Source organism: Neomonachus schauinslandi, chromosome 3 (genome assembly GCF_002201575.2).
Source record: "Neomonachus schauinslandi chromosome 3, ASM220157v2, whole genome shotgun sequence".
NCBI classification, from domain to species: Eukaryota; Metazoa; Chordata; class Mammalia; order Carnivora; family Phocidae; genus Neomonachus; species Neomonachus schauinslandi.
Window position 1 is genome coordinate 172,353,206 of NC_058405.1, and position 14,540 is coordinate 172,367,745.

At 47.1% G+C, this 14,540-nt stretch overlaps 1 protein-coding gene across 1 annotated transcript in view; it reads right to left on the reverse strand.

Annotated features, from left to right (window-relative positions):
• Positions 1-10,152, reverse strand: part of MARCHF4 (membrane associated ring-CH-type finger 4) — a 105,509-nt gene extending 95,357 nt beyond the window's left edge. Inside the window, exon 1 of the mRNA XM_044913398.1 lies at positions 9,628-10,152. Within this exon, the coding sequence (XP_044769333.1) occupies positions 9,628-10,152 (525 nt within the window). The remainder of the gene's footprint in view (positions 1-9,627) is intronic.
• Between the last annotated feature and the right edge of the window lie 4,388 nt (positions 10,153-14,540).

A 14,540-nucleotide genomic window follows, 5' to 3' on the forward strand; every position in this document is an offset into this window, starting at 1 on the left:
GGGGCCATGGCCTGGGACTCAGCATTCCCCCCCCCCGGAGGCACTTCTTGGTATCCACAAACATTTCAGCACTATTATAAAGTATGCGGCTCAGGTCAATGTCACCCAAACTTCAGTCACGTACACTTTCAAGGTATGCATGTACTATCTATACTATTATTTACTTGATACTTAACATTTTTCTTGAAATGTCTTACATTTTTACTTCAATAAATGTATTTCTAAAGGAGACTTTTGTCACTACCATGAATAAAAAACTGATGTCGTTTACCAAAGTAGGAATAGACAAGCTGTGTCTATATGATAGAATATTATTCAGTGCTAAAAAGAAATGCGCTATCGAGGTACAGAAAGACACAGAGGAACTGTAAGTGCATATTACCAGTGAAAGAAGCTAGTCTGAAAAGGCTACATACTGCATGATTTCAACTGTATGACATTCTGGCAGAGGCCAGGCTATATCGCCAGGAGTTAGGGGGTGGGGGCAAAAGGATAAATGGTGGAGCACAGGGAACTTTTTAAGCCATGAAACAATAATAATACCATATATGGTAGACACATGCCATTATCCATTTGTCAAAACCCTTCAAACATATAACACCAAGAATGAACCCCAATGTAAACTATGGACTTTGGGTGATAATGATGTGTCAGTGTTGGTTCATCCATTGTAACAAATCACTACTCTGGTGCAGGATGAGGTTGGGGTGGAGGGTTGGCGACAAGTGAGTATATGAGAACTCTGTACTTTCAGTCCAGTTTTGCTTCAAACCTAAACCTGCTTTAAAAAATAATCTATTAATAAAAGAATAGATACATACAACTGCAAATAAAACAAGACTAACAAATTATAGCTAGATATTACTGGATGTCCAAAGACTCTGAGCCTGATGCCTTCTCTTTGTTTACAAAGGAAATTGACAAGTGTTAAAAAGGTGTTAAAGACATATTATCACTCCAGTGAGATTTTCCCCTAGACATAATCATAAGGCATGAGAACAAACTGAAAAGAGAACAGCGTTCCTCACTTGATGATCAACATTATTTAACACGGTGTCTGTCTGCGGTACCCATCTCATCCCAGGCTTTCAAGAAACACTAGTCTAGGGGCGCCTGGGTGGCTCAGTCGTTACGCGTCTGCCTTCGGCTCAGGTCATGATCCCAGGGTCCTGGGATCGAGCCCCGCGTCGGGCTCCCTGCTCCGCAGGAAGCCTGCTTCTCCTTCTCCCGCTCCCCCTGCTTGTCTTCCCTCTCTCGCTGTGTCTCTCTGTCATATAAAAAAAAAATAAATAAAATCTTAAAAAAAAAAAAAAAGAAACACTAGTCTAGGGATGACCCTGAATGCAAACACCTTGCTGTCACACGTTGGGCAATCATTTCTTCTGCCCCTTCCCCTATGTGCTCCTCTGTGTGCATAGCCTGCTCCTGGCCTCTAGGGACTCAGAATCTAGGAAAGTGTCTTTCTGCACAGTTCCTGCCAAGAAGAGAGTGCTGCTTAATAAAGATCTGTCAGGAACATAGCGGTGATGGAGATACATAAAGACAACTATGTTGGGGGTGAGAGACCTGGGCAGGAGAGCAGGGAGGTTGAACTGAATCAGGCAATACAGAGGCAGAAAGTCAGCTAAACAGACACACTGGATCTGAATGCGCACCTCTGATGTCAGGCACAAAAACAGCTGGGGTTTACTGTGGTCACAGCACAGCCTTACTTAGAGCACCTGATTTTTTAAGGCTGTAGTAACAGAGAGTAGTAGGAAAGGCAGCAGCATGATCTGGGAACCCTACTCCAGGTCTCTGAGTCACACTGACAGAATGGGGGTAATTATCACTCCCATTTAATGAACAGCTTGCTGTGTGCCTAGAACTTTAATACAGCATGTCCACCACTTATGGTAAGTGTTCAAGCTGAATATTTTATTCTTGTTTTGTAGACAATGAAATCAAGGTCTAGGGAGATTAAGTAACTTGCCCAAGGTCACCCAGCTGGGAAGGGCCCAAATTGGGATTTAAATTCATGTCTTTCTGACTTCAAAGCCTGTGTTCCTCCCATCATTCAGCAAGAGAACAAGAACAGGTCTGCTCCTGGCCAAGTGGACTCAAGCCAGGACAACAATCACTATGATTGCTAGGATAAGAATCATCACTATTTGTTATGATAGAATCTGAAAAGGAGGTTGGATGGGGCGGAGGGGGGGTCTCAAGGGAGCATCCATATCCCTCTTGCTTGGCATTTTAATTTGTATACTGACACATACACATATGTGCACATGTACACACACACACACACACAAATACACCATCTACCATGTGTACCAAATATACCATCTACCAGGGACCACAGATAGCACTATTAGTCTGGAATGAACATGTGCCAAGAAGGAGACCAAGGGATCAACAAATTTTGAGCCCCTACTGTATGCAGAGTCATATGCTAGCCACTAGGGTGGCTTCAAGAGGCTTCTTTTGGAGAAATTGATGTTGATTGACTTCAACCACATCCAAAGTGACCTTTCCATAAAGAAGGAAACTAATTTGATCTGTCCACCTCAACATCTCTGAACAGGACCCCTGAAGAAATCCTCACACGGGCAACGAACTAGACCCAAGACTGGGGCTTGAATCATGGAGTTCGACAGAGCCTCTATTTGTGGATCCTCTTTTTTGCTGATAGTTTACATTTACCTAGAACTCAAATTGGAACTAAATCAATTTTGCCTATTTTGTTATGAGGCAGTCAGTCCCACGTGCACCCCATTTTTACTTTTAACATACGCAGAGGGAGGTATCAAATGTGTACTCTATGCAATACGCACGCATAGACTCTATCTTACATATGATACATCTCGGTAGGGAGATGGTGTGCAGCTCAGGCCACACAGTATTCACTTGCCAGCTCCTTTACATCCGGGCTCACTTCCAACTTGGCTTCCTTCCCAGCAAACAAGAAGCAGCTCGCTCATTCCCACACTCCTTCGAGTAGCCCCTCCCCCCTCAACCTGCTCCCCCTCCCCCAACTTACAGGCCACAGCTGGGCTTCTCCAACACACCAGCTGGAAAAGAGGAGAGCGGTGGTGGAGGGGAGGAGAGAGAGAATCCTAGTATCTGGCCTTTCTCCTCCCAGGCTCTTTAGAAATCCGTATTTTACTCCTGCCCTACCAGCTTTATTAAGTACTTCTCTATGTGGGGGGTTCAGCTAGAAGCCACACCCAATAAATTAGCCAGCCCACCACAACCAGACGCAGGCTGACAAGTGAGGAAGGATGACTCCAAAGTGAACACTGTGTAGAGGATCTACAGACAATCAAGGTGAGAATCACTCCACAACTGTCAAGACAGAAGGTGCCTCTCTTCCTCCAATCCTTAATTCTGTCAAAGTGAGACAGGTGCACTTGATGCTTTATTCCTGTGCATGTGTGTGCATGTATGTGTGTGTAAAAAATAGATGGCTAAATCTGGAAAGTAGCCAAGGACCTGATGGTGGAGGTTGAACATCCTTACATCACTTCCCAATAAAGAATGAGAGCACAGGGTCCTTGCAGCTTTCCGTTTAAACAGGACCAGGACTGACCAAAGTAGAAATGGAAAAACCACAGTGGAAAACCCAAGAGGGGAACATGACAACACCTGCTCATGACTCTGGGTGGGGGGGTAACTGGGCTTCCCCTTTTCTGGGACGTTCTGCATCCTTAGGTCCACAATAGTATCTGTTGCTTATTGTTCATGACATGCTGCTTTCCTACTTTAGTATGTGCCCGGTGTAAATTGATGATTGCGAACAACTTAGGATTTCTGTGAACACAGGACAGAGATTATTCTTTGTGATTTCTGCTGAAGACACATTTGTACATGCCATCTATTGCACACACTAAGATTAGATACTGGGATGAGATGACCCCTTGAATTGAAAAGGGATGCAAGTTCATCTCTTTACACTTAGATTAAAAATGTCTCTGGACCCTCAAGCAATCTCCTTGTAATGAACCCCAACTTTCAAGCTCAGAAAGGATCTTGAGAGTCATTAGCTCCAGTCACCCGTTTGAGCCCCCTTTCTAAGGCAGACTATACTATCTTGGGACAGCTTTGATAGAAATTTCTTTCTACTATCAAAACCAAAGTTGGCCAAAGTACTGCCCTTTGTGATCCCACAGAACAGGTCTGCCCCTTCTGCACAGCACATTTTCAGCAGTTGATGCCGGCAAGTGTTTTTCTTCCTTATAGTCTCTTCTCCCCAGCCCCCTACCTGTGGAGCTGTCCACTGGATGAGCTCTAGAGGATCATTCATTCAACAAAAACTTACAGAGTATGAAACAGGTGCCAGGCACCAGACTGGGAGCTGATGACCCAATGATGAGCAAACACACATAAGTTGCTGCTTCTAGGGATCTTATAACCCCTTTGCATACCTTCCTTAGACCCAGACAAGAGGGTCCCTTGCTGCAGAAGGCTCCACTCTGGCCCTTCTTCACCTGTACCCTTCCCATAGGAAATCTGTGAGGTCTAGGAGCTATGCCTCTCTTCTAGAACATGTTCTGATTACCTGGGACCCCAGAATTCCTGTGTATTGAGACATGAGCCTGCTCTCAGAACATTCAAGGTTTCTCTTCCTTGGGCTCAAAGGAAGAGGGGCAAGGGACAGCTGTTTAGGGGTTGTATGGACAGAGCTTGAGCAAGCCAGCTGGAATGTCCACGTGTGTGTGTGACAAAGGCTCATCCTGCTGCCAGATGTAGCCAGCAGTGGAAAGAAAATCAAAGTGGCTTGTAGACTAAGGGCTGGATACCCCCCATATGGCTAGCACAGAATTCTAAGGAATCCAATAATTCTAAATTCAAACCTGTCTTCCAGGTTGTTTTGACATTTTATTTGCCAGGATAGGAGGATAAAATTCATTTTATTTAACAGTTATCTGGATTTATTACTTTTAGGTATTCTGGCTTATGGTATGTGAGCCTCTATCTATACTTTTGTTCTAGAGTCCATAAATGTTAGAGATGGGTCCATTCTTCGTGGAGACTGATATTAATTAAATGATCATACACACACACACACAAATGTAAAATTGAACCATAGTGCTAAGAAAAATAATACACTGTATGGGTCTCTCCTAAAATGCTCTACTTGATCTCCATTCCCAGGGTTCTGATTGCATCTTGGGATCTCCAGGTTTTCCCGAGCACTGCAAAGCTCTTCTCTTACTCTCCCAGGACCCAAAACACTGACTAAAATATTTCACACTACTCTTGCCCCTTCTGAACGTGGAGCTCCATGGAAGCAAACACCAGGAAGAATAAGGGAGGTAAACCAAGCCTGTTCATCTCTTCCAAATTCATTTCCTCTTTTCCATTTGGTCCAAAACAGGTGCCCCACCACCACCACCACTGCCATGGTGGATTTCATTCTTGAACCCATCTCTAGGTGCTCCACAGCTGACCCTGCCTAGGAGATGGTTTCACCTCTTTGTCGAGGTGTCCATGTGTCTCACAGCTCTTCTGCTTCCAGCTGTCTAAACTCAGCCTACATCCATTGCTTCTCACTTGGTCTTCAGCAGCAACAGAGAAGCCTTCTCTGACTAATTGGGGAAAAGGTAGCACATTCCCCCCACTTGTCTCTCTGAAAAGGCACCCCACACACTAGCTGCTTTTAAGCACACATCTCTTTCTTGTATCCAATATTACTATAATTCACCTGCGACCCACTGTTTGTGAGTTCTTGATCTCTATCAGTCTCTCTGATGTCTGGGTTAGATTGTGAAACTCCCAGAGGGCAGGGCCACATCAGCCCTGTGTCTCCAGACTCTGCTCAGCAGAGCAGCAGGCCTAGGGAGGCACTTACTTAATAAAGCCCTTTGATGATGGAAACAGAGGAGCCGCACTCTGCGCCTAGAGGATTGTGAGTGCACAAGAAGCAATCTACTACCACCACCAGACCACAATCACAGCAGTCCTTCCAGGGACTAGACTGGGAGCTGGGGCCCACTGTTCCTTTTAAATGAGGCAGAGGGAGCACTGTCTTGCCCTCTGAGATAATAACAGCAAAACACTGTGACAGCATGGCTCTAACTGTGTTGACTGATCTGTTGCTCAGAATGACCATCAGTTGGGGTCTATCATTATTATCCCTGTCTTACAAAGGAAGAACCTGAAGCACGGAGGGGCATGCTACTTGTCCAGGCCTCGAACTGGGGCCATCTGGTTTCAGAGACCTCAGCTTACCCACTATGGTCCATTGAAGTGAACCAGTGCAGCTTCAGCCAGAAATAGAGGGTCAAGAGCTGCCAACTGGGCTCTTGTCCCACACTTCCATGGATCCTTGACCCCTGTCCAACCTGGATGAATGGCTGAGAGGAGGGGAGTGGCTACTCAGTCAGCTTTCCAGCATGGAGCCAAGTTGGCTCTCCAAGCATTTATTCACACACCATCCATCTGCCTTCTCCTGTTTTCTCTTCTGTTTCTCAAACATGCTAAGCTTGTTCACACTTAGGTCTTTGAACCTGCTATTTCCTCCACCTGGAATGCTTTTCCCCCAGGCCAATGTATCATGGGGTCCTTCTCATCACGTAGGGGACAGCTCAGATGGCACATTCTTGGGAAGGCTGTCCCTGATCACTTTTTCTAATGTAGTTGCATCTTTCCCAAAACCTCCCTTTCATTCTTGTCTAACTCATTATCCTGTTTGACTTTCATCATGGTCCTCAATACCATCTGAAATCACTTTATTTATCTACTAGTTGACTGGTCTGTTTCTGCATCTCTACTAGAAATGTCAGCTTCAGGACAGCAGAGGTCTTGCCCGTTTTGTTCACTCCTGGATACTCAGTGCCTGGAACAGCATCTGGCACACTGTAGGTGCCCAGAAAACATTTTAAAAGTAAATGCATGCATGAATGAATGAATGTAAAGACCATTACAGACGTGCAAACCTGGAACTAGTTGGACCCTCCAGTGGCCCCTTACCACATAGAAGCCCTTGTCAGGAAGAGATCAGATCTTCATTTGGGGCAGTCTTTTAGCCCCTGGAGCAGCAGGCAAATGACTAGGGAGCTGTTTGATTCCTTTGTTTGGGCAAAGAAAAGACCAAGACATTCAGCTGCTGAGATTGCAGACTGCTCTCCCTTCAGAGCCACATGTGCAGGATTGCTGGACAGCTGGCTCCCTGAACAGAAAATAGGATACTGATATCTCAGCTCTTCACTTTCTGTCTTTCTGTCTCTCTGTCTCTTCCTACTCTAGAGGGTTTCCCCATCTCCCCTTTGTCGCCCTTCCTCACTGAAATCCTGTGAAGAAAATTGAGTAAAAAGAGGGAAAAATATGTTCATATCCAACACATGCTTCTCTTATCACTACTATAGCACAATCTCATTAAAATCTCCTGGCTCCTGCATGAATAATACAAACCCCCAAATAGAATCATCATATGCAGGAAGTGCTTGACTTAATCCAGTCTTAATGCCAACACGATGCCCCTATTCCTTCCACATAATAATAGAGCCCATTCCTTTATTGGTGTTAGCTTTTTTATTCAGTGCTTTATTTATGAAACACCATAAAAATAATGAACAAGAAATAAAAGCTCCTAACCTCTGCCCAGACCCCATATCACGTGTGGGTATTTCACAATATTCCTACTGATCCTTTTCTTCCTCTTTTCAACAAAGTACTGCTTTTTCATGATCAAAATACCTGCCATTATATTTTAATCCCTTTCAAGATGTTTTCAGGCTCATTATCTACTGAATCCTCCCAACACACTTATAAGGAAAAAAAGGAGGACAGAAAAAGGTGCCTCTAAACCACAGAAGTTGGAAAAGGGGCCCAGAGGCATAAAGTGATTTGAAGAAGTTCACACAGTGAAATACCATCCAGAACAGGCTCCAAGTCCTGCTGTTTTCTAGAGACAAGGGTGTTTCTGCCAGAAGCCACACTCCCAGCAGCCCCTGTGACATGCAGACCTAAGCCAACCCATATGGGAAAAAAAAAGCTTAAGAAATTTGGAAGCTAAGTAATTCTTTCTTTTGGAAAAGATGAGGCTCCTGATTGGGGCAAAAGGCTGACCAGGAGCATCCCAAAATGAGGCCTCACTCTTGCTCTCAGCCAAGCCATCCCACCTTGTGCCCATGAATGGAAGTGGAGACAAGGTCTGGAAAAAGGCACTGAGCAGGTGCCCTGGACTGCCTCACCTAACAAGAGTCCTCAACTCTGGGCAGGACTTCATTTGGGACTTCAGTAAGCCTAGTCGTAAGAAGGAGGAACCCAGCCCTTAGCCCCTCAGAAACGTTTATGCACACTGAGATCTATGTCACCTCCTCTCATAATGCCCAGGCTGTGGCCCCGGTCATCATCTGTCCCTGAAGCATGTTGCCCATTCAGAGCAAAGATAAAATGAATGAAAATATCAGCTAAGCCTGTCTCTCACAAAGCAAGCCTTCAGCAAGAGCCAGAACCCCCTCAGGATCACCGGCATGGCATCTACTGCTCTCCCACTTGTTCAGGAAGCACCCAGAAGTCTTCCTTCCACTTCTGGGAAGCTACTGAAAAAGTAGCTGATGCGGCCACAGAACCCTGACCAAGGTGCAATTTAATGTTCCTTCTCCAGCATCACTAACTAGATCAGATTTTTCAGATGAGACTTTTCTATTTGGGATTCTGTGGGAAGTGTTGCCATAATTCATGACTCTTGGGGAATGTCCACATACTATCTCCAGCCTCTAGCAGACACTAGATTGGAAGTGGAGCTGAAAGGGCTGGGGTGAGTCTATCTGTGAAAATCTGAATGAACAGGGAAGGGAGGACCTTCAAACTTAGGAAGACTGGTCCATGATTGTACTTGGCAACCCCTGTCCTGGATGGCGACGGTTTAAGGGATATTCTAAGTTGATGTGCTTCAGGCCTGAGAAGGGGAGTAGATATGACAAGATTCCTTACTTCCTTCTCCATATCTCTTAAACTCACTCTCAACCCACTTACCTATTTGCTTTCAACCTAGGGAAAAAAACATAAGTCTTCCAAGAAGTGTCTTAGCAAACTGTAGAGTCTTCTTGGACCTAGAATCTCTCCCCATTTCTTCCTTGCTGACTAAAACATACTGCTGAGGATGTTAGTGTAATATGGTAGGGGGTAGTTCAAAGTAAGAAAATAGGGTCAGGCTTGTTGTATTTCAGTCTATGAGAATAGGGAAAGAGGAGACAATCTCTGCACATTTCCCTCCGAAGAGGGAAGATGTTTGAATCTGGGACTGAAGATGGGATGGGGGAAATGTCAGTAACAACAAATCAGATAAAAAGGTATCTTGGCTTCAAGCATGAATGTACCACCAAGTTCCTTCATTTTATCACTTCTGACTTCTGAATCTTCTCTTCTGTGGATGCTTATGGAATTTTTGGATGGAATTGAAGACACTAGCATTGGAAGGAAAATTCAAAAACTGGGGTACAACTGAGTCACCAAACAGGCTCTACCAGACACCTTTTGGGCAAACTTAACCACAAGAAACATCATTGAGGAGCCCTTAAAACGTATATTCCTCACACTAGAGACAGCACTATGGTTCCCCAGGGCAAGCAGGGGAGTAGTAATGTGCAAGACCTAGAGACACCATAAGGCAGCAGGAAAAGGGAAAAAGGGTCTCACCTGTTCCGGCCCCTGGAAGCAGATGCGGCAGAGCGGGGTCCTCATGCCACTGTCCAGGCTGCTGCCCAGTGAGTAGCAATCCTCAGCCTTCCCCTTACAGAAGTCATCTGAGGAGGCACTGCTGAGCAGCGAGGTGGGTGGCTCGGTGGCTGGGCCACCCCAGTCATCTTCCACAGAAGAAGGTGGCAAAGGTGGTGGAGGTGGCAGAGGAGTGGTCTCCCTGCCCACCCCTTCTCGAGGGCCCCTCCAGCCTGCCCACCCCCCGGCACCCAGAGCCGGAAGGGTGTTGTTGTTGGCTGCCAAACTGGGGGGCTGGGGGTCGCCGTGCATGGGCAGGGGCGCTGGAGGGGGGCGCCGCAGTAGGAAAACCTTCAGGTCATTGAAGAGCATGCGGCAGCGGCACTTGAGGAGACCCTGGTGGCGCAACATCTGGGGAGCCGGGGCACACGATCCACAGCGGTACCAGGCACAGCAACAACAGAAGCACCACCACCACCCGAGCAGCCTGCTCAAGGGCATCAGCATGTGCCCAGGGGAAGCAGGGAGCCCAGGAGGGGCAGCTGGAGTCTTTTCAAAGGAAGATAGGAGAATGGTTTTGGGGGGTCCCCAGCAGAGCTGTGTTATGGGGGGAATCTGCTTTCTTGCTGCCTCCTCTTACACCCCCTCAAAGTAGCAAATCAATTGCCCCCAGGACAGAGAACTGTGAGTCACTGGTTCTGAACTCTCCCTGGAAAGACTGACAACAACAAAAAGGGTTTTCTTGCCCCCCCCCCCACACCAACCTTAGCTTTGCTCAGAGTGTCTCCTTTTTTGCCTTTGACTTGGGGGTATGGCAGGGGAAGGGGGATAAAAAAAAAATGTTGAGGAAGGGCTCTTTGGGCCTTGAGATCAAGGTCTAGTTGTCAGAAAGTTTCCCAAGAGAAGATATTTTCAGTTCTTCTCAAATTCCTAGGCAGTGGGAAATCTCTTTTCTTTTGTATAAAAGGGTGGGGACGATTATAAATCAAATTTGGAGTGGACTGAGCTGCACTTAGGGCAAAACAGCTCAGTGAAAAATTGAGTACTGTATATGCAGAGAGAAAAGATAGTTTTCCTCAGGAAGCTGGAGATTGGTTGTGGGGGGTGGGGGGTATGGTGGGGAGGAGAGGATGTTGGGAGAAGTTTTAATTCTCCTGGGCGGAAAACTGGGGCAATTAATCCCCAGAAGCACCAGAGTTGTTTTTAAGAGAGCGGTTGGGGGGTGGGGCGTGAGTAGGGATTGCAGGTGAAATTGGGCAAGGGGCTTGTGCTTTGCCTCTGCAGCCAAAAGGCTGCACGGAAGAGGGTAAAGCCAATTAAGGGAAACAGAAGTGGGAGAATAATGGACTGAGGAAGGGCAAAGAAAGGGGGAAAAAAGAAAAGATCCTTTAACCCTTGCAGAGCCGCTTCCTTCCTGAGCATTAAGATCCTGGCTAGAGGAAAGGTGTGTGTATAGGGGACAGGAGGCAGTGGAGCAGAGAGAAGGGGTAGAGAAAAGGGGCGTGTGGGAAGAGACAGGAGGAAGGAGTAGTTACATGATCTCAGCCTCCAGCCCACCCCTGCGGCAGTCTGTAAATCCAGGGCCCCTTCCCTTTGGCTCCATCAAAGGTCCCTTTGGGCGAGGGGCAAAGGCCGGGAGAAGGGCAGATCCGGGCGGGTGAGTGGCCTCGCCTTCTCTTCCTCTTCCTCTTCTGGGCCGTTGTCGCCCTCCTCCTCTTGCTCCGAGTCTGCCCGCGGCCGCCGATGCTGCTGTGGCGGCAGCAGTGAATGCTGGTCGGCGTCCCGGTGTCTCCGGGGCGGGGGCTGCTCCGGCTCGTCCTCTGGCTGCTGCTCGCCGTCCGGCGCGGCCGCGACTACCGGCTTCATGATCCTCCTCCTCCTCCTCCTCCTTCCCTGGGGGCCGGCTCTGAGCCCCCGCTCCCGGGCAGCGCTGCCATGCAACCAGCGGCGAGGCAGGCGTAGGGATGGGGGCGGCTGGGGAGTGAGGAGGGGGGGCAATAAAAAATGAAATAAAACTAGTGGAAGAATAATAATTCGGTTCTCAAATAATCAGGAAAGAGTGCTTCTGGAGGGGTGGGGGTGGAGGAGGGCGGCTGCTGGGTCTTCACGGCAGCTCTGCCCCCGCTACCCCCACCAAGGGCGGCCTCGGCCGGCTCTCTGCCACCCCCCCCCCCACGCCCCTCCCTCCTCTCCGCTGCCTCCGGCTGGTTGGGCTCGCTGTTGCTACCTCCTCGCAGATGCAACGAGGTAAGGCTTGTTTGCGGTGCCAGTTGCAGGTGGGGAGGGGGAAACGAAGCAGTGTGGCCGAGGTGGGAGACAGCCAGCAGTTGGCTCCGGCTTGGTCCTCGCGACTCCTCAAAGCCGTATATAAATATATCTCTTATAAAAGGCGAGAGGAAGCAAATCAGATTCCAGGCTGCTGCCAGGTGTTGTCTCGTCTTCCGCCGTTGCTCAGCACCCGCCGCCGCGACTGCTGCCCCCCTGGCTCAGTTCCCAAAGGGGTGGTGCTGGAAGGGAGGTGGCGGGGCGGTGAGCTGACCGTCCGAGAAATGGAAACAAGGTTCTTGCAGCGGAGAAGGCTCTCAGCTATCTCCGCCGCTGCCGCCGCCGCCGCGGCCGCCGCTGCTGCATTCAGCACCCCAGGCGAGTGGACAGCTCCCACCCAGACCCCGCGCGTCACGCAAGTAGGGGCCTGACGCAGACGCCGCGGAGGGATGGAGGAGGGAAAGGGGCCAAGAGGAAAAGAGGCTAGGGAGAGAGAGAGAAAGAGAGAAAGAGAGAGAGAGAGGAGAAGAGAACTGTTCGAGGGAAGGGGATGGGGAGGGACCAAGGGAAAGGGAAGGAAGGAGGCTAGGGAGGGATTTAGGAAGGAAGGGAGGAGGGAGCAAGAAAGGGAGAAAGGCAAGTGGGGTGGAAAGGAGCAATTCAGGGTACATTTTCCCCCAGCTGGAAAGTATCAGTGTGGATAGTAAGGTTGTAGAATTTCTTCCCAATGTCCATTATCAGCAGCCCTCTCAACACGCATACACAGAGCCTTCTACATCTCAACCAGAGTCTGTTTCCCTGCTCATAAACATTGTAAGCAGATATCAGTCTGCAGGCTTTGGAAAAAATAAAGTTTTGTGATTTTCTCACTAACTCTGGGACTCGGTGGAGATTAAGTCCCTCATGACTAAGAACTCATGAGAAGAAATGCTTCAAAGAGGGAGGGGGATGCCAGCATCATTTTTGCTAGTTTCTTCTAGAAATTCAGCTCCAAAGGGCAGGATTTGTTTGTTGTTGTTGCGTTGGTCCATTTTAATCTTATGTGCCTAGGTCAGTGATGGCATGTAGTATGTGCTCAATACATATTTGTTGAATGGAATATGACCACCATCACCATCATCAAAGTCATCATTACTCCAAGCTATAGACCTCTTCCAATTGTGAATCATAAGAACCCAGAGCAATATTACAGCCTCCTCCTAACCAATATCTCCAGCCTCCCTCCACCCAAGCCTTTCACTAAGCTGCTGACAAGAGGTAATTTGAAATGGATTTTAATTTCCTTTTTTATTTCTGTTTCTGACTCATGTCACCCTACCCCATCCTTGTCAAGGAGTTTCTAGTGAGTAGTAAGGTCTCCCCAAATGTGAAGAGCAAGAAAAAGAAAACTTAGAGTGGTCTATATAAATAACTCAGTACTTAGAGTTGTAGACTTCGGTCATTTAAAACTTAGGTTTGCTTTCTTGCCTTTCTTCATAACCTCCCTCCCCCTCAATACACACACACCTCCAGGGTCATAGACTTGGGCAAGCTATCCCAATGAGTCATCTACACAGCTGTGGTAATGCCTTTAGAAATATTGGAGCCATAGACAGAGAAGCATGCAAAATCTCTGCACCAAAATATCACTGACATGAAGTTCTGCCCTATGAATCATAAGAAAACTACCCCTTTGCTGCCATCTCCTTGAATGATTTATTCCTACAAGCTCTAAGGAGCAAGGACCTAAGTCTGGGTCTTGATTAAGCCAAGGTGGCTGCTTGTATGAATCATGCCTCAACACCCACCATGGATGCTGACACCTGGCCCAAGGTGAATGGTTGGAAGAGGATACTACAAAAATAACTACAAAAACAACTACAAAATAATATGTATATTACTGATATCAGCACACCCACTCTGCTGCAAAAGAGAATTTCTTTGTTACAAAAATCCATCTGCTCTCAAAGAAAATTCTCTGTGCACCACATCACCCTGTGCCTGACTCTGACATTGTGCAAATCACACTCTATAATAATGATCTCATCATATATTCATCTCCCTCTACAAGACACAGAGCTCCTTGAAGGCAGGGACCAGTATTTATGTTTGTATCATTAGCATATAACATAGTGCCTAAAGCCTAGTGGGTGATCAAGAAAATGAATGCTGAATGAAAGAAGGGCCTTTTCGTTTCAGTGAAGCTACTCTATTTCTCCCCTTCAACCTAAACACATTCATGTGAGTGCTCTCAGACATGACTGAATATCTGCTTTACCTACAATTGAATTTCAGGGTCTTGTAAAATACTAATACTCATAAAATACCAGTTTCAAGTGTGTCGTGCAAGTAAATTGGGGTAGGAGTAGAAGAGCCATATGAAACCTATATTCAGAGTTATAGAAAGGGGTGATATCCATAAGATTGTTTTTCCCAACCCTTCCACGGAAAGGAAAAAGATTTCTAGAAACAGAAAGCTACTAAGGACAGGGAGCAACAACAGGGCTGTTTTCAGAAAGACTGGAAGGCTTGAGGGCTCTGTTTTGAATATAATGTAAATACTGAAAAGCACCTCACCTAGTTAGAGTCTCCTTACTCTATTGATGAAACAATGGTTGTGAGCCCCAAGAGTAAAAGCCACAGTAAAGAAA